This window comes from Ascochyta rabiei, chromosome 1 (assembly GCF_004011695.2).
Source record: "Ascochyta rabiei chromosome 1, complete sequence".
Lineage (NCBI taxonomy): Eukaryota > Fungi > Ascomycota > Dothideomycetes > Pleosporales > Didymellaceae > Ascochyta > Ascochyta rabiei.
The window spans coordinates 1,809,910-1,827,071 of NC_082405.1; the positions used below are offsets into that span (position 1 = coordinate 1,809,910).

The 17,162-nt window shown below is 59.1% G+C and overlaps 4 protein-coding genes across 4 annotated transcripts, besides 11 other annotated features; 2 read left to right on the top strand and 2 right to left on the bottom strand.

Moving 5' to 3' along the window:
* The first annotated feature begins 1,333 nt into the window (after positions 1-1,333).
* Positions 1,334-1,365: a tandem repeat.
* A 160-nt stretch (positions 1,366-1,525) lies between these two features.
* Positions 1,526-1,567: a tandem repeat.
* A 100-nt stretch (positions 1,568-1,667) lies between these two features.
* Positions 1,668-1,700: a tandem repeat.
* A 263-nt stretch (positions 1,701-1,963) lies between these two features.
* Positions 1,964-1,983: a tandem repeat.
* A 660-nt stretch (positions 1,984-2,643) lies between these two features.
* Positions 2,644-6,176, top strand: EKO05_0000527 (uncharacterized protein; the record flags this gene model as incomplete). The annotated part of the gene is made up of 4 exons (XM_059635449.1): positions 2,644-3,488; positions 3,544-5,345; positions 5,400-5,910; positions 5,963-6,176. The coding sequence occupies 4 exons, from the start codon at positions 2,644-2,646 to the stop codon at positions 6,174-6,176; spliced, it is 3,372 nt and encodes a 1,123-aa protein (XP_059491432.1).
* Positions 6,177-10,007: 3,831 nt separating this feature from the next.
* Positions 10,008-10,038: a tandem repeat.
* Positions 10,039-10,190: 152 nt separating this feature from the next.
* Positions 10,191-10,223: a tandem repeat.
* Positions 10,224-10,381: 158 nt separating this feature from the next.
* Positions 10,382-10,522: a dispersed repeat.
* A 416-nt stretch (positions 10,523-10,938) lies between these two features.
* EKO05_0000528 (uncharacterized protein) lies at positions 10,939-13,487 on the bottom strand (the record flags this gene model as incomplete). The annotated part of the gene is made up of 4 exons (XM_038936932.2): positions 10,939-12,268; positions 12,327-12,624; positions 12,674-13,255; positions 13,313-13,487. 4 exons carry the CDS (start codon positions 13,485-13,487, stop codon positions 10,939-10,941), a joined length of 2,385 nt encoding a protein of 794 aa, XP_038803071.2.
* A 201-nt stretch (positions 13,488-13,688) lies between these two features.
* Positions 13,689-13,914: a tandem repeat.
* Positions 13,915-13,947: 33 nt separating this feature from the next.
* Positions 13,948-15,438, top strand: EKO05_0000529 (dolichyl-diphosphooligosaccharide--protein glycosyltransferase subunit 1; the record flags this gene model as incomplete). The annotated part of the gene is made up of 1 exon (XM_038944723.1): positions 13,948-15,438. The coding sequence occupies one exon, from the start codon at positions 13,948-13,950 to the stop codon at positions 15,436-15,438; it is 1,491 nt and encodes a 496-aa protein (XP_038803072.1).
* An 82-nt stretch (positions 15,439-15,520) lies between these two features.
* Positions 15,521-15,552: a tandem repeat.
* A 322-nt stretch (positions 15,553-15,874) lies between these two features.
* Positions 15,875-15,916: a tandem repeat.
* Positions 15,917-16,741, bottom strand: EKO05_0000530 (uncharacterized protein; the record flags this gene model as incomplete). The annotated part of the gene is made up of 1 exon (XM_038944724.1): positions 15,917-16,741. One exon carries the CDS (start codon positions 16,739-16,741, stop codon positions 15,917-15,919), a length of 825 nt encoding a protein of 274 aa, XP_038803073.1.
* Positions 16,377-16,430: a tandem repeat.
* Positions 16,742-17,162: the final 421 nt, after the last annotated feature.

Genomic DNA, 17,162 nt, shown 5'->3' on the forward strand with positions numbered 1-17,162 from the left:
GCACTTGTTCACCGCTGCAGCGCTCAACACTCTGCAAATGCACGAAATGCCTCCAAAACCCCACCCGGGGAGGGGTGTGGGTAGCTCAGTTTAGCAGCAGTGCTTCGCCAAGTCTCCGGCAATCCCGCGTGCAGCCTCACCTGCATCTAACAGTAGCAGAAGTGACAGGGCAAATGCTCCGGGGATGACTGAGAGCAAAATTGAGTCGATTGATGTCGAGCTTGCCATGCTGACGCTGACTTGTGCAGGGTCAGGGAGGCTGATGAGGACAGCGAGCTGACAGCGCCTGACCCATGCTGGGTGTCGATGAAGCCTCAGCGCCTCGTGGTGTTGCGATCCACGTGGGCTCGCCACGATCTCCCATGATCGTGAAGCAAGGGACGGGCAACCCCTCTGTCAGGAAGTCTATCCCAAGCAATCTCGGTAGAGCGAAAACATGGTCCAGGGGATCTGAATCGCAGCGTTTCGATTCAGACCGCAACTTGTACTTCCGGTCAGAAATGGTGCTCGGCAAATGACGGCGCGAATTAACATTCGGGCCGCTTCCCTGTTCCATGAATGCAACGGCAGCTGACCTCTGTGGCCACGGGCACATGAGTTGGCTGCCTACCGTGCGGGACGCCAGCTCGCTTCTTGCCTTGGGTGGTTGGCGCGCACGCGGCGTGGAAAGCGGTCGATCACTGGAAACAGAGTCCTCGGTCAGACAAGGCGAATCTTGCTCGACTCGCAGTGGTTCCTGGATCCTGACGCCATTCTGGCGGTCGCGAGACGGGGCGCGCTAAGGGAATAGTGGGAATCGAAAGGGTTGAAAGTTGAAACTGGCAAAGTGGGCGGCGCCTTTGCGGACTTGGCCTCTCCAGACTCGTTACACGAGGTTGGCGCCGATGGAGGCACAGGGCGGACAAAGTCGGGCCGCGCACTGCAGCCCAATGTCGCAGATCTTGGGCAGCAGATAGGAAAGATGAGATGTATCTGGCAGCTGGGGGAGAAGTTAGAAGCGATGAACGGAGATGGTTCGGAAGAAACCGAGTCCCCTCCAGCACAGCGGCCCTGAACAGGCGGTGTCGTGCCATGAGCCATGATGAGCGGCCACGGAGTGCATGCCCCTCCCTGCACCAGCCGGACCGGACACTAAGGCTCGATGGCTGGAGGCTCCGACCAGCCACCAGCAGCACATCACTTCCACGAGACCTTCTCGAAAGCCGCCATGTCGCAGCTCAGTGGAGGCCTGGGATGCGCCAGGGGTTGCAGGCCACTTGCAGGGCACGCCGAGAGGGCTAGGATGTGCCCTCTCATCTTTGTGCAATTGGCGGCGGCCGTACAGTTTATCGGTTGCTGCTGCTGCTGCTGCTGCTACTGCTGCTGTCGCTGAGTGAGGGAGGTGGCGCGCGGAGAAGCGCGCATGCCGCAGCAACAGCAAGGCCAGCGCGCGATACCACAAAGGCTGGTGTTGCAGGTCACGTTGCTCAGCTGGCCCTATTGCGGCGCTGGCGTCGATACCCACATGACCATGGGCCACACACGACTCGCTGCTCGCTGTTCGCTGCTCGCTGCTCGCTGCTCGCTGGTCGGCGGCGGGAGGGACGTTTGATGTCTGCAACGGCGCCTCTGAAGGATCAAACGGACGATGGCATCGCTGTGCTTGGTAGGCGGCGAGGTGCTGCAAAGCCTCCACGCCTCCACGCCTCCACGCCTCCACGGTTCCAGGGCAGGCTCCTCTGTCATCTCAAGATGGCATCTTGCACGGCGCGCCGGCAGGCATGCCCCCATGCCTCACCCATGGGCCTGGGTGGATGGCTTGGAAGTCTTTGGCACAAGCGAGCTGCACGACGCTGCACGGCTGCCGCTGAATCGCTTTCGGCGCGCAGCACTCGTGACTCGCCCTTGTATATCGCCCAGGTCAGATTTCTCCGCCTGGCCCGGCTATTCGCTCTCTACCACTCGAGTGTGGACGGTTGACAACCCGCCGACGCCGCCGCCGCCCGTCGTAGCCCTCCCTTCCTGGCCTGCCCCTCTCTCGTGTCCGCAGCAGTGCCAGGCCTCCGTCCACGCGCCACCACTGCTGGCCTGCTCTGCGCCTGTCTGGCTTTTCCTCTTCCATCTGGCCTCCGTGTGGTCTGCACCCCGGCCACCTCGTTCGCACGGCCCGCAATGGGCCTCTAGCGCCACGCGTGCCCACCAGCAACAAACGTCGACGCATGGACTGTCCGCGACTCACCACCGCTGGCCCTTTCCCTGCTTCGGATAGTTGCCTCCGGCTCCATGGTAAGGAGCCCTCGCTCACGGCTGCGTTTTCCTCACCCGGCTTGAGCCAAAGCTCCCGTCCTGCATCGCTCTCTGGCCTCCGAGCACCTGCCCTGCGACGCTCTCCAAACTCTTCTCTTATCCTCTCAGCCGATGACGCGGATTGGCCTGTTGTCCGCACCCTCCCTTCCAGCCAGTCATCTTCTGAGGCACTGACGCGGTGAACTGGTCTTCCTCGAGTCCCTGCGACTGCCGAGACCACCCTCTCCACCAGCTGCCCCCCCCGCCGACCTTGTTGGGCTGCTGCCGTTTGGACCTGGCAGCTTCCGTAGTCGTAGTCAGGTACTCCGTTATACATAGCTGCATGGCCTGAGCGGATCGCGTCTGGCATATGTAAGGATGGCTGATCCCGACGCGCCCGCCCAGAAGAGGCCCCGTTTGGACTCTGTCAATCCTCCGCTGTACAATCATAACGGCCACGGCTTCCCACACCCCCCTCCGCCGCCGCCGCACACCCAACACACTCGCCAGTCATCCCATCCCACTCCGGCCCACGCTGCTCCCTCTCCCATCTCCCGCCACTATCCTGCTCACGGCCTACCCCATCCCTCCCACTCCTATCCTCCCTCCGGCCAAGCACCCCATCCAGGTCCGCAACCCTCTCCATCCCTTCCGCGCTCTGATATACGCGCCTACTCAGATCCACGCACTATCCCCTCGCCCAGCCAACGCCCCCATGGCCTCGTCGGTCCTCCTCCGGCGGTGAACATTTCCCAGGACAACATCTCCACCTACCGCCCGCCCCCCACGCCTCAGTCAGCTACTGTGCCAGAGCCCCAGAGCTCCAGATCCAGTGCGAGTGCCGACGTCAAGCCCCAACCACCACCTATGGATCATGGTGGCCACCAGAGTCCATGGGGCATGAACCCTGAGCATCGTCCCAACGGCCACATGTCGAACGGTTACAGCCATTCCATAAGCCCTACACATCACAATGTAGGCCAGCCTTTTCACCCACCACCTCTGCAAGCACCGCAGTATGATCAAGGCTCCTACGCGCAGAGCCCTTACATGGGCCAGTATGCAGGTGCAGCTGGTCAGCAAGTAAGGCGCAAACAGGTACGCGCCACGCAGGCGTGTAACCATTGTCGAACGCGAAAGCAAAAGTGTGACGAAGCAAGACCGTGCCAGTTTTGCAGGGAAAACAACTTCGATTGCCAGTACAAGGACGTGCCACCTCCAAAGTACGCGCCAATCCAACAAACCAACAGACAGACGACAATAGCTAACAATCCACAGGCAAGACCGTAGCATGATGCAACTTCAGGACAGCGTAAACGACATCGGCGAAGTGTTGAAGAACCTCGTAGGAGAGTTCACCTCGTGGCGACAGAGCGTCGAGACCAGGCTCCCTCTAGCTCGTGGTCCTGAGCACATCTCCAGCGTAGCTTCGCCCGAAGCCGCTTTTGCAGCGCCCAACAGAGACCAGAACAGCTCTAGATTTCCCACCCCGGCTCAAGGGAGGAACCAAATGCGTCGCATCAGCAGCATGAAGATGGAATCTCCAAACGTGTCCCACTCACAGATGTCTCCAGTAGCGGCACAAGCCATGACTCCGGTCAAGCAAGAGTCCATGTTTGCTCCGCCCCAGCAGCCAGCCACTCCGGCCGACAGCGTCAGGAGCGAACACAGCGGAGCAACAGGGCTGCCACCAAAGGAGAAGAGTGGACTGCAGAGTGACCATACCACACCAGCACACAAGCTCTTCGAGGAGTGGCAATCGATGACGCCCTTCTGCCGGAACGTCGACTACATCGAGAAGCTAATTGACGGCGGCCACGATGTGTCCGAGTATCCGATGCTACTTGAGCAGGATCGAGGCTTGCTTCGTGTGTGGGGCGTCGGCGAGGGTCAAGACCTCAACGATGGAGCTCAAGGCCCGGGAACCCCCGACAGCGGTGGCGACGTAGATGCCTCCTCTCCTGCACCTGGCAAGGAGGGCCTCTGGGGTCATCCGCCTGCCGACACCTCGAGTCCGGGAACAGCATCCGGCGAGATTCCCAGCAGCCACCCTCGACCAGAGAACAACGGTGGACTCGGACCAGACGGCAGACCTGACTTCCGTTCCAGCGTTTTGTGGGAGTTGTATGACTCGTATATCGAGAACATCCACAAACTGCATCCATTTATGAATGCCAGTAAGCTGAGAAGGATGATCAAAGATTTTAGCGAGCAGTACAGTCCGGACATGCACAGCAAGCACGCTGGGTCACCGGCCGCCAATACGTTGGCTAATCACCAGCTTAGCCAGAACCTCAAACGGAAGCGATCTGGCAGTGCGTATGGAGAGCCTTGCTCGGCCAAGGGCGCGATTGAACGCTCCCTGCGCAACGCTCTCGTCCTTTTGGTTCTGGCGCTCGGCAAAGTATGTGCTCATCATGATCCATTGCCCTCACCTCAGAGCGACAAGGCGTCGCACACAAATGGCGGCTGGGGCGTACACGCGAACGGCAGCTTCAATAGCGAGTCTTCGGACGACAACCGGCCACGCAATGTCGACATCCTGCCCGGTATGGGCTACTTTGCCTACGCGACCGACATCCTAGGAAACCAACAGGGAGGCAACACAGTGGCACACGCGCAGGCAATGATCTTGGCCGCACTCTACCTCAGTCAGTTTGCTCGAGTGCTGGAGAGCTGGAGCTGGATCAACAATGCTTGCCGCGTTGTCCTTGTCCTTATCAAGGCAGACTACCAGAAACTCGATCGAAACTGGTGCTTGGAGAACAAAGCATCTTTGCCACCAAAGGAACGATATCGACTCAATCTGGTCATGTGTGTTTACTGGACCTGTCTCCAACTGGAGTCGGACATCTTGGCCGAGATGAGTACTCTTCCTCCCAGTAGAATTTCCGACTTTCAGAGCGAAATCGCATACCCAGATGGTGTGTACGAGTCAGTTCCCATTGAATCGGGAACCAGTGTTGAGGAGAAGATGTTCGCCGATCCGCAGACGCAGGAAGGATCCATGCTCATGTACTCGAGTCAGATCTGGCTCCGTGTCATACTCAACGAGGCGCACAACATGTTATATGGCAGGAGTAAGTAGCACACTGTGCAGCGTACGCATTGAATTTGGTATTGACAATATCCAGATGCTCGCCGCAGCTTTGACACTCACAACATCAAGGAAGTGGCGCACCGTGCCACAGCGCATGTGCGTATCTTGGACGACTGGAGACGCGTTCTGCCTCCTACGTTGGCTTGGAACGACGAAGACCCACCGGCCACGGATATCAACGTCGCACGTTTGCGTGCCAAGTACTACGGGTCCATCTACGTGATTCTACGTCCGTACTTGCGCATCGCAAATCACTTCATCGACTTCCCTCCCACGGGAGCAAGTACAGCGCGGGCCTCTCATCACAACTCTCCTGCGCCCACCTCTGGCTCATCTTCCAACAGGAACGTTCACCTACTGGTGGATCTATCAGACGACCAGCGGAGCATCATCGGTGTCGCCGTCAAGTGCATCAATGCGGCCATCCAGAGCACGATCGCTTTCGACCGTGTCGGTGCCGCTCCTGGTAGCAAGTACGTAAAGTTCGATGCCAACGCCCGCACTCGTCGACTGGTAGTGACCAACATCTTTGGTACCATGCATGCGTAAGTCACAAGGTCTTGATAGTGCGCGGCCTTTTGTACTAATCGACTCTAGCCAATTTGGAAACATGCTTGTCCTCGCAGCCGTCTTCAAGTCTCATCTCTGCAGGTACCTACCCAAGGACACACAGCTTACGAAGCAGAACCTCACCCTGCTCATGGACCGGACGTGCAAAGTTCTCGGCGAGATTGCGCCAAACTCGCCCATTCTGGAGATGGACCTTAGGATCCTGCGCAACGTTCGAAAGCAACTGGACCTCTACCCGTGAACGCTTCACTTTCACGTCATGCCCCGAGCGCCACCTGAACATTTTGCTTTTCTCTTTTTTTCTTGGATATACCCCATTTGGGCGGAGAGGAATTCCGAAGGCCGCCACAGCGTAGCGCGCATATACTGTACACACTTTACCATATTGCATTTATCTCGGCGCAAAGCATGTTGTCATTTGTCTCTATCCAGACACCGAGCACGAACTCATTGGGCGGACTAGCGCTGAAGCTTTTGCGTATACCTCCGATCACCGGTATAAGGAGAACCGTTTGATTTTGTGCGGCACATTCCTACCCGGGGCCAGTCGGGAAGCACGAGGTCCCACCGATTAGACGGGGTTGTCTACAAGGCTAGAATAAGAGACGTCGTTGTCTCGAAAGGGAGGTGCCGTTTAGCCTCGGATAGGATCCCGTTCTGCTCTGCGCCGCGCACCCATCCGGTGTTGGACGCTCTTCGTCTCACTGCTAACGGCTGTTTCTCGGTGCTTCTTTTGGGATATACGTTTGGAATGATATAGACGGTTGGCTACGAACGCCTCAGCTGTTGGAGAGCTCACGCACCTCAAGCTGATTACTTAATAGAAGCGAACTTGTCCAATTCTCTTTCTCCCGAAATTGACTGAAATGTGTTAGCTCTACGCCCACTCATTGGCAGTAGTGCCGCATCAGCCCCTGTCGCGGTCAGTGCACGGTGCGTACGAGCCCTCCCACTTGTTTAACGTGCGCGTATGCAGCTTACGCTAACGTGAACCATCTCGCGCGTCCACGCTCGATGCTGTTTCTAGTCGCAGGCATTGCTACAAATGGCATCGCCAGCCCATGGCGCAATGTACCGCGGACGGCGTAAACTCAAATGCTGCTTTCGATATCATGGCAGACCTGATCGAGGCGCGAGCTACTGCGCAGATCACTCCACTCCGTTCGCGAAGGCTAGCTGCACCGAATTGTCCAACGTCTGTCGCATGCTCATAATGTCGCGGCCCAATCTCGATATGCTCGTGTGAAATGCTCCGGCAAGATCACATACGCTAGCACATGGATTATCATTCCGCAATAGACCATTGCGCGTCTGGCCGGGGCTAAGACGAGCGAACTATGGGACGCAGCGCCGGCATGCACCTGCCGGCGCCGCGTCGAGTCTCTAGTCCTCCAACGTGACGTCTGTGGATCAGAAGCAGGGGGAACTGCTGACGAGTGAGGCTGGGACAGAGGCGCTGTCTTTGCTCGAACTAGCGAATCGCAATTAGAAAGGACAGGCTTGGGAGAAGCGTTGAGATTGCGATATGGCGCTGGAGCTGGAGCTGCAAGATGCTGTGATGCCCTGTTAGCCGTGATGCAAAGTCTACGGCGTGATAACCGACGCTCCTGCGCGGCGTAGATATCCGGAGCATTGCGGATCGTTGGAGCCCCGCCGCGAGAGGCAGGGAGCTGCCTGCACGTAGAGAGTCCAAAGGGCATAGATCACTCGCAAATGAGTCCGAGCATGCTTTCATCGAATACGAACGCAAACAGCACCCGGGCTTCTTCGAGCTGTTCTCTCTCAGTCTCTGCCTAGATCCGAGCGTCTGTCTGTCCTGCACACGGCTCGAGCAGCCAGCGCAGCATCTGCAGACCCCGGAGACTCGCCTGTCCCGGTCTGGCGTCTGGTTTGACTTCTGGTCTGACTTCTGGCCTGACCGTCAAGCACGGAACGCTACTGCCCAACGTCGCGCACCCTGACACGCGGGTGCTCAGTCCGTACCAAACACCAAAGCCGCAGGGCGGGCCATCGTTGCCGCCAAGGGGAGCAAATCACTGGGTAAGGCGTCGACTCCGCATCCTTGACGTGGCAGTGGCTCCAGACCCTCCACCAAAGGACAACAGCTGCATCGCTGACGACCGACCGGCCCTATCTCCCCCAAAGACCAGCGGCTGGAGAGCAGTGGACATTGGGTGGTGATTAAACCAGGGTTCAAGCGGTTATTGGCAGGCGCTGCTGAGGTGTCGGGTGAGGATTGCAGGCAAACGGCTCGCTTCCTTGGCTGAAACGTGTCTGACCACGTGGGAGTTCGGCTGTTCTTCGCAACTACCAGACGATCTCAACCATGTCGGAGCGTCGATTGACTTCACGAGTCCTGCAACCCTGCGGTCCGTCAGCTTGGACACCCTCGCCCTCCCAGCCTCACTGTTGCGCTCAATCTAAGCCGATACCAACCATGCCAGGGTCACGACTTCTGCATCTCCAGAACCTCCAGTAGCCAGCGATCAGCACCAGACCCATGGATGAGCCGTCAGGCGCGCATGTGGAAAGGAGCAGGTGAGGTTTCAGCAAGCTGCTTCGAGTGTGGGGGGCGTCTGCCCGCTTCACTCCACATTCCGATGGTGATCAGCCACAGCCTCACAACGCGCCCCTCTCATCAGAGCCCAGTCCAGGATCAAAGCACGCAGCGCAAGGCGCCTTGCACTACAAGCAAGTAGACGCATCTCACCTATGTCCTCACACCATCACAAACACAAGAGCAAAGATTCAAATGCACAAGTCACACTCATGGGATTCCAACGTGCGACCACGGGAATCCTCCCGACGCGTGCCTCCAATCTCCTTGTAGCAAACGTGGTTCCCTCACCGATCAAAGCAGACGAGAAAGAAGAAAAAACGGGTACGCGCGCCTTCCCGCATGCCTGCTGCAGGATGCGTGTTGAACGGTGAAACGGCCGCTTCGGTTAGGTGTTGGCGAGCAAGAGCTGTCAGTGACGTGACAATGATGAGAGTTGGGAGTTTGGCCATACATGTCCCTCTCCGATCTCGCGGTGATGGGTGCGACATCACAGCGTCAGGTGTAGACGAGGCTACCTATCCTGTCTGTCTGTTTCTCGATACGAAAAACGGGTGCCAAACGAAAGATACACGGCTGCGAGAGTCGTAGCAACCGACTTCTGCCGATTCAATGTGCACATGTGCACAAGCCAAGCATGTGCAAACGCGTCAGTTAAGTCACGGTCCGATCAAGTTCCCTGCATCTGTCAGGATCTCGCAAGATCCAGTCTCCAACACCTCTCAGCACTGACCCACATGAACCACCCAACCTCACACCCAACCCCTAACCCATTTCAACAACCCTCTCACGCACGCCCTCCAACTCAACTGCCGTGCCGTGTCGCAATATCCAGCCATCACCACAAGAGGTCGGAACCGCACGCCAAGCCACCCAGAGTTCTCTCAACCCCAAACACCCCCTTCATCGTAGCATAGCTGGCTGGCCACCGCGTGAACAGTCCTCTTGGAATATATCTCATGCTACACTAGACCAGACCAGGGTATGTGTGTGTACACGGAATCGATCCATCTACCCACGTCCATGTCGCCAATCCACGTCCTAGCAAGACCAATTACCCCGAGGGCTCTGCTACACCACACAGCCGCGCAGGGACCTCACTACGCTCCCACACACACCCGCCCATGTTCGTTGGGCGGCGACGCAAACCTCGCGTCGCGTTGAGGCGTGTCGTGGATTCCGAGTTTGCAGCTGCCTCTGCACGGGGTGTCGGCTTGGGGGTGCTGGCATCGGCCTCGCTTCGCTGCAGCGGATCGCGACGCGGGCTCGGTTGCGGTCAGGCGGTGGAGAGCGCCGTGAGCTGCAGAGACGAAGGGGGTACAAACTCCATACCTAGATCCAACGGATACCAATGGTCTGCTGTCTGCATCTACTATTGCGTGTCTAGAGCTTGCGACACACTGCATCCACGTCTGACCATCGCCGTGGTGGGGGATACATCACCTGCGCCACAGGCTGACTGACACGAGGCTTCTGTTCTGCATACGCACGGAATACTTGGCTCACTCTTCTGTGCTCTCTCTCTCTCTCTCTCTCTCTCTCTCTCACAGCACTACCCCGCACTCTGGCTCGGCATGCCATTCCGTATCCCCCCCGCAACGTGCGCACAGTAACTATTCGCGCAGGTGTAGATGGACAGTAGAGCCTAGAGCCCAGAGCGGCGTGGAGAGGTCGAGGCAAGGGTTTGAGAGCGTATGATGTACCTGCTACTTGTACCTGCTACTTGTACCTACCACATACGCTATCCCCCCCCACACACCACCGCCAACCCACGCCCCCGCACAGTCCAGATGTAGACGCCGTGGGTGTTCGGCGTGTCTGGTCGATTCTGCAGCTGTGTGGTATTGCAAAGTGTGCATGTGTGTGTGTAGTGTTAGGCTCTTAGCCTTACTCTTAGCCTCAGGCATGTGGCGCGTCCACCTCTGACCTGTAATGGCAAATAAGTACTGTTCTGGCCGCTGTCTCACTATCAAAGTGAGCATTGTTACCTTTTTGAGGCATGCTTGGCACGGTGAGCAGAGCCGTGGCCTTGACATGTAGAGGTGTACAGATATTAAGAAAGCAGATCTACAAGCTTAGATTCTCTTCTTCTTAAGAGTAGAGGGTGTTAAGATCTATATATCTAGAAAGATGTTATCTACTAGTAAGGTAAGTTAAGTGTAGTATTACCAAGTGTGTGTGTAGAGGTGTACAGATATTAAAGCAGATCTACAAGCTTATACTTTCTTCTTAAGAGTAGAGAGAGGGTGTGAGTGTCCATGTAGGTAGAGTTGTTTGTTGGTGAGTGGAGTCGAGTGCGGTGTAGGTACCATTCCAGTGAGACCCACAAACACCAGGGGAGGCTGGTTGCCGTCTAGAGAGGAAGAAAGGAGGCTACAAAACAAATCTTGATAGCAAGTCAAGACAAGTCAAAGGAGAAGCGCCTCGACAGGCGTCGTGTACACCTCTACAAGCCCGCGACCTCCGCCTTCAACCCCCTCAACTCGACACTCACACTCTCCCGACTCCTGAGACTCAGACTCGCGGCCCTCTGCGCAAAAGCCACCACCTCCTGCACCTTCTTCCCCCCAGCCAACCCGACAGCCAGCGCGCCGCAGAAGGTGTCGCCGATGCCGTTTACGCTGACGACTTCATCGGGCGACAGCACCTTGTCGACAGGGAACAGGCGCACGTACAAGCCGCCGACGCCCGACGCCGCGTCGCCGTTGTTGTTCCGCGCCAGCACGAACGGGCGGTCCGTGTCCGTGTGGAGTTCTGGCGCGTCGGTGGCGAGGAGTCTCGTCATGAGTACGCCCTGCGGACCCAGTTTGGTGAGGATCGTGGGGAAGAAGGGGAGTAGCTTTATAGCTTGCTGGGGGATGCCGGCGTCGACTAGGGCACTGTCGGTGATCATGGCTAGGGGCACGCGCAGTCCTGTTGACGGGATGCCCAGGGCGTCGATGACGGCGAACCACGAGGGTAGTTCAAAGAGGCCTGTTGAGTGAGCGTGCTCGTGTAGAGCGGTGAGTTCGTGGTGGTTGGGGGTTATGATGTGGGCGAGGGAGTTGGGGTACGTGGATGGCGGTGATGCTGACGAGGAGGAGGGTGTCGACTGGGCGACGGGAGGGAAGATGCGGAGCGCTTTTGCGGTGGAGACGGGCTCGAACACCGTTGTCGTGGATGCAGCGTGGGCGGCTGAGAGCCAGGTGTGCAGTGCGGGCGAAGACCAATTTGCGTCCGCTACCAAGACCTTGGGCTTCGTTGCGGGGTCGGCGAAGAGTGTGGCGGAGAGGTCAGAGGTAAGACTGTGGGGGATGGCTTCGAGGATGGACATGTCGGCCATGGCAAGCGCAAGGTCTTTGTTTGCGTTGTTGACGGCGACGTATTGGGCGGTTCGTGCCGGCTTGGGCAGTGTCTCGATGCCTGACGTGGACATGCCTTCGTCTTCCAGCTGGCTCAGTGCTGCACGGCCACTGAGGTCGTTTCCGACGGCACTGTAGAGACGCACAGAGGATCCAAGGAGGTGTGCGGCTTTGGCGATGTTGTGGGCTACCCCTCCCAGGCTCTGGCTGATCACTGCGGGATTCGAGGTGTGAGGCAGCGGGTCGGTCTGACTCGAGGCGTTGGCGAAGGGAGCATAGTCACACGAGAAGTCGACTGCAAGTGCACCGGCGACGACTATGTCAACAGGCGTGGCATGAGGGACAGATGGAGGCGGAGTGACGGGAGGCGTGGGTATCGACGAGGTTGCATTGGTGGTGGCTGCTTGGACTGGGGTAAAGTAGGAAGAGCTACGGCTACATACTTACGATCAGTGCCAGTTCTACAGTGGAGCAGCAAGCGTGTCTGGCTCACCCTCGGGCTTCTTCTTGCTTCGTCTCGAGGATGGACAGCTCGCGGGCAATTATGGCAGACCGCCTCACGTTGGACTCGATCAAGGCCTTGTTGGCGGGGATGGACTTTCCCTTGGTGAGCTCCTTGATCTTTGCCAGCACAAAAGGCGTGTTGTCCTTGCCGGACGCGCCTTGGGCCTCTGCTTGCTTGAGGGCCTCCTTGATGACCAAGTCCATGTCCGCCTTTGGGATGGCGGCTTCGAGTGGAACGGGGTTGGCAAACAGCAGGCCAGACCTGATTTGCATCTGGTGCTGGGCGTCTGAGCCGCGTCAATGCAGGTAGGATGGCGAGGAGACGGAGGTACTCACGTATGATGGCAGCAGCTTCGGCTTCATGCTGGATGGTCGTCGGGCTCCTGACGCCGCTGTCTCTGGACCAGAAGGCCGGGAAGTCGACGTTGCCTTGGCGGCCATCCGCGAACGTGGCTACACCGACGCCCTCGGTCTCGAGGTACTCGAGGGTGCGGGGGATGTCGAGGAAGCTCTTGCAGCCGCTTGAGACGACGGCGACGGGGGTTCTGCCCAGCTCGGTCAAGTCGGCGGAGATGTCCATGCTCGACTCGGCGCCACGGTGGACACCCCCAAGACCGCCGGTGCCAAAGATCTTGATGCCTGCCAGCTCGGCGAGCAGCATGGTGCTTGCAATGGTGGTGCCGCCGTTGAAGTGCTTGCCGGTCAGCCGCAGGCCACAGACATGGCTCAGGTCGCGTCTGGACAGCTTCAGGGTGGTGGGCTGGCCAGCCGAGTCGGTCAGGCGGATCAGCTCTTCTGGATCCAGGCCCACGCGGGCGACGCCGTCCAGAATGCCTATGGTTGCGGGCACGCCGCCATGGACTCGGACCACGCTCTCGAGGAGGGACGCGAGCGCGACGTTCTCGGGGTAGGGGAAGCCTGCAGGGACAATCAACACCGACTACGGACAAGTCGACGGGCGCCGTCTGGTCGCACCATGCGTGTATATCGTCGTCTCCAGCGCCACCACGGCCTTCTTGGCGTGGAGAGCTTCGCGCACCTCGTCCGAGACGCGGAAGAAGCCGTTGTTGGCCAGGTGGCGCCTTCCCAGCGCGGCAGAGGGCTGTTGCGCGCGGCGAGGTCTGCGCACGGCTCGGGCGAGAAGTCTCATGGCGGGTTGACGAGCATGAGCACGAGGAGGAGGAGGAGGTGGAGGGGAGGAGGAGGAGGGGGACCGCGGGGAGGACGGCCGCGGGTGAGCTCCAGCTGGAGCTATCCACGCGCACGGCCCATGCACTTGCACTGAGTGGACACGACGCATCAGCAATCGGCATACGCAGCCGCGTTTCGACTGGGACCGCGACCTCAATTCCCTCCCACTCGACCTCGACCTCGACCTTGACCTCGGCCTCGACCTCGGCCTTGACCTCCACCTCCACCTCGACCTTGACCTCGACCTTGACCTCGGCCTTGACCTCAACCTCCACCTCTACCTCCACCTCAACCTCAACCTCCACCTCCACCTCAACCTCAACCTCCACCTCCACCTCAACCTCAACCTCCACCTCCACCTCCACCTCAACCTCCACCTCCACCTCTTGCATGACTGGGTACCTTGACTGCTACCCAACATGAGGCCGTTTTCTCTCTTCACCAGCGCCATGGCCGCGCTGTCGAGCGTCGCCCGCGCCGAGCTCAACCTCTCGGAGCCGCTGCGCTCCAAGCAGCTGCTCCCCAGCACATTCACGCCCCCGCAGGTCTTCAAGAACGCCCATCTGGTCAGGACAAGCAACCTGGACAAGGCGTACGCCCGCGAGACGGTCAACGTGCTCATTGAAAACATCGACGCGAAGCCGCAGTCCGAGTACTACGTGCCCTTCGACGCCAGCCTGCTGGCCAAGGTCGGCGGCTTCGAGGTGAGGGACAAGAAGAAGGCGGCGGCGGGCACCTTCAGGGCCGAGGTCGTGGGCCTCGAGCAGGGCAGCAGCACCGAGTTCTACCGCGTCCACCTGCCCGAGCCCCTCGCGCCCGGCGCCCAGCAGACCATCAGCATCTCGTACGCGGTGCTGTCGTCGCTCCACCCCGTGCCCGCGGAGCTCGCCCAGACGGCCAAGCAGTACCTCCAGTACTCGTTCAGCGCCTACGCGCCCTCGGCCTACCCCACCGACAAGCAGCGCACCAAGGTCAAGTTCCCCAGCGCCGACGTCACCGACTACACCACCCTGCCCGCCGAGCTCAACGACGAGGGCAAGACGGACCCCCAGAAGCAGGGCTCCACCTTCACCTACGGCCCGTACGCAAACGTCCCCGCCGGCGCCCACCAGCCCGTCAGCGTCCGCTACGAGTTCACCAAGCCCGTCGTCCACTCCACCCTGCTGGAGCGCGACATCGAGGTCTCGCACTGGGGCGGCAACCTCGCGACCGAGGAGCGCTACTGGCTCGTCAACCAGGGCGCCGGCCTCAAGAACCACTTCTCCCGCGTCGAGTGGCAGAAGCAGTCGTACATGAACCCGCCCACCTTTGCCCTCAAGGGCCTGAACCTGCCCCTCGCACCGGGTGCCGTCGACCCCTACTTCACCGACGACATCGGCAACGTCTCCACCTCGCGCTTCCGCCCGGGCAACAAGGAGAACCTGCTCGAGCTGAAGCCGCGCTACCCCGTCTTCGGCACCTGGAAGTACAGCTTCCGCGTCGGCTGGAACGCAGACCTGTCGACCTACCTGCGCAAGCTGGCCAAGGCCGACACGTACGTGCTCAAGGTCCCCTTCCTCGAGGGCCCGCGCGCCGTCGAGGGCATTTCCTACGGCCGCGTCATCCTGCGCGTCATCCTGCCCGAGGGCGCCACAAACGTCCGCTTCCACACCACCGTGCCCATTGTCGACAACACCACCACCCTGCACAAGACCTTCATGGACACCCTGGGCCGCACCACCCTCACCCTGACCGCCATCAACCTCGTCGACGACTTCAGGGACAGGGACCTGCTCGTCACCTACGACTACCCCTGGGCTGCGGGCTACCGGAAGCCCGTCGTCCTCACCCTCGGCGCCTTTGCCGTCTTCGCCTTCATCTGGGCCGTCGGCAGCATCGACACGTCGATTGGCAAGAAGAAGACGGCGTAGCGAAGCCGACGGTAGAGCGGTGAAGAGGATGCAGAAGACAGACGAGAGAGAGCATTGCTGCAGGAGAAGAAGCAAAAAAAAAAGAGAGAGAGAGAGAGAGAGAAAGAAGAAAGAACGTTCAGCATAGGGGTGGCAGGTACCCCCATATCCCGATTTCCGTTAGCCTTGTAGAACAATGAGATGATTCCCTACTTCACTTTCCTCCCCTCCCACCCCCATCCATTCGCTCCCTCGACCCCTCGGGCACGATGCACACGTCTTACCAATCTTAACCCTATCCTTGGTCCCCTCTCTTCCACCTCTATCAATACAGATCTTTGACCTCTCTAGCAATATATATATATATCTTACTAATCTTAACCCCGTCCTTGGTCCCCCCTCTCCCACCTCTGTTAGTACAGATTCTGAACCTCTCTAGCGTAATACACATATCTTATTAATTTTAACTTTATTCTTAGTTTCTACTTTCCTACTTTTATCAATACGGATCCTCGACCCCTCTGACACGATGCACATGTCTCACGACGATCTTGACCCCGTCCTTGGACCCCACCCTCCTAACCTCCCTCCTCACCCCCAGCGCCACCAGTTCCGCAATAGCAACACTGCGATGCGTCCCCGCCGTACAACAAACCGCCAACGCCACCTCCCTCCCTCCCGTACCACCACCACTACCGTCCACACACGCAGCCCGCACCAGCTCTTCCACCGCCCTCCTCACCGCATCCCGCGCCCCCTCGTCTCTCAGCACGAAATCCTGCACCGCCGCCGCTACCCCCGAGTAGGCCGCGCACAGCCGCGCTGGCGGAACGGGGAGCGTGCGCGCGTCGATGGTGTATAAAAGCGGTATGTGCGCGGGTAGGTGGGTGTTGAGCAGGTGCGCGAAGCTGCGGGTGGAGGGCGAGCGGTCCGTGGCGAAGGTCAGGAGGTAGATTGCTGGCGGCGGCGGCGGCGGCGGGGGTGGAAAGGCGGCGGTGGCGCGGAGGGAGCGGGTTACGGGGGAGTGTTTGGAGAGGACGAGGCGGGCTAGAGGGCTTGTTGGGATGCTGGCTAGAGGGTGCTGCGAGAATGTGCTGCTGAGTCTCCTCGTGTGGATACCCCCCTCTGCTTCGTCTCTGCGCTCGAGAGACCGTGCGGGCGGAGGAGCGAAGAGGAGGGTCTGGTGCACGTACGGATCCCTGGCGTGTGAGACCGACGAGTGTGTCGTGTGAGGACACACATCGTACAGCGCCAGACACGCATGTCCGCTGCCCGGTCCAGGGAGCAGCATGTGCAGCTCCGCAGCGCCGTAGGTTCGAGACATGGGGGTCGTGGAAAGGTAGTGAGCTCGTTATAGTCGACCGCTTGAGCTGCTTTCGATAGGCTGCAGACTCCTTGTGTGGTCTGAATCGTGCCTCTTTGGGATATCGACATCCAGGAAGAACAGATACAGGTAGTGAGGTAGCGGAAGAGAGTATTCGTCTTAGGTCGGTGCTGCTGACTTCAATCCATCAACGACTGTCAGTTCGCAGAGCTGGTTCGGTAGGTTGAGTAGACTACCACGTGCATGGGCTGTGTGGAGAACCTTCTCTTCTCCACTCGCAAGATGGTCACAGTGGGAAGCACGGTACGGAGGTGTGGTTTCCCGTTCGCTATAGGAAGGCAAGAGGTGGTTTCCCGTTCGCTATAGGAAGGCAAGAGGTAGTACGCTTGCACAATCAGGAAAGAGAGGTGTACATGTACTG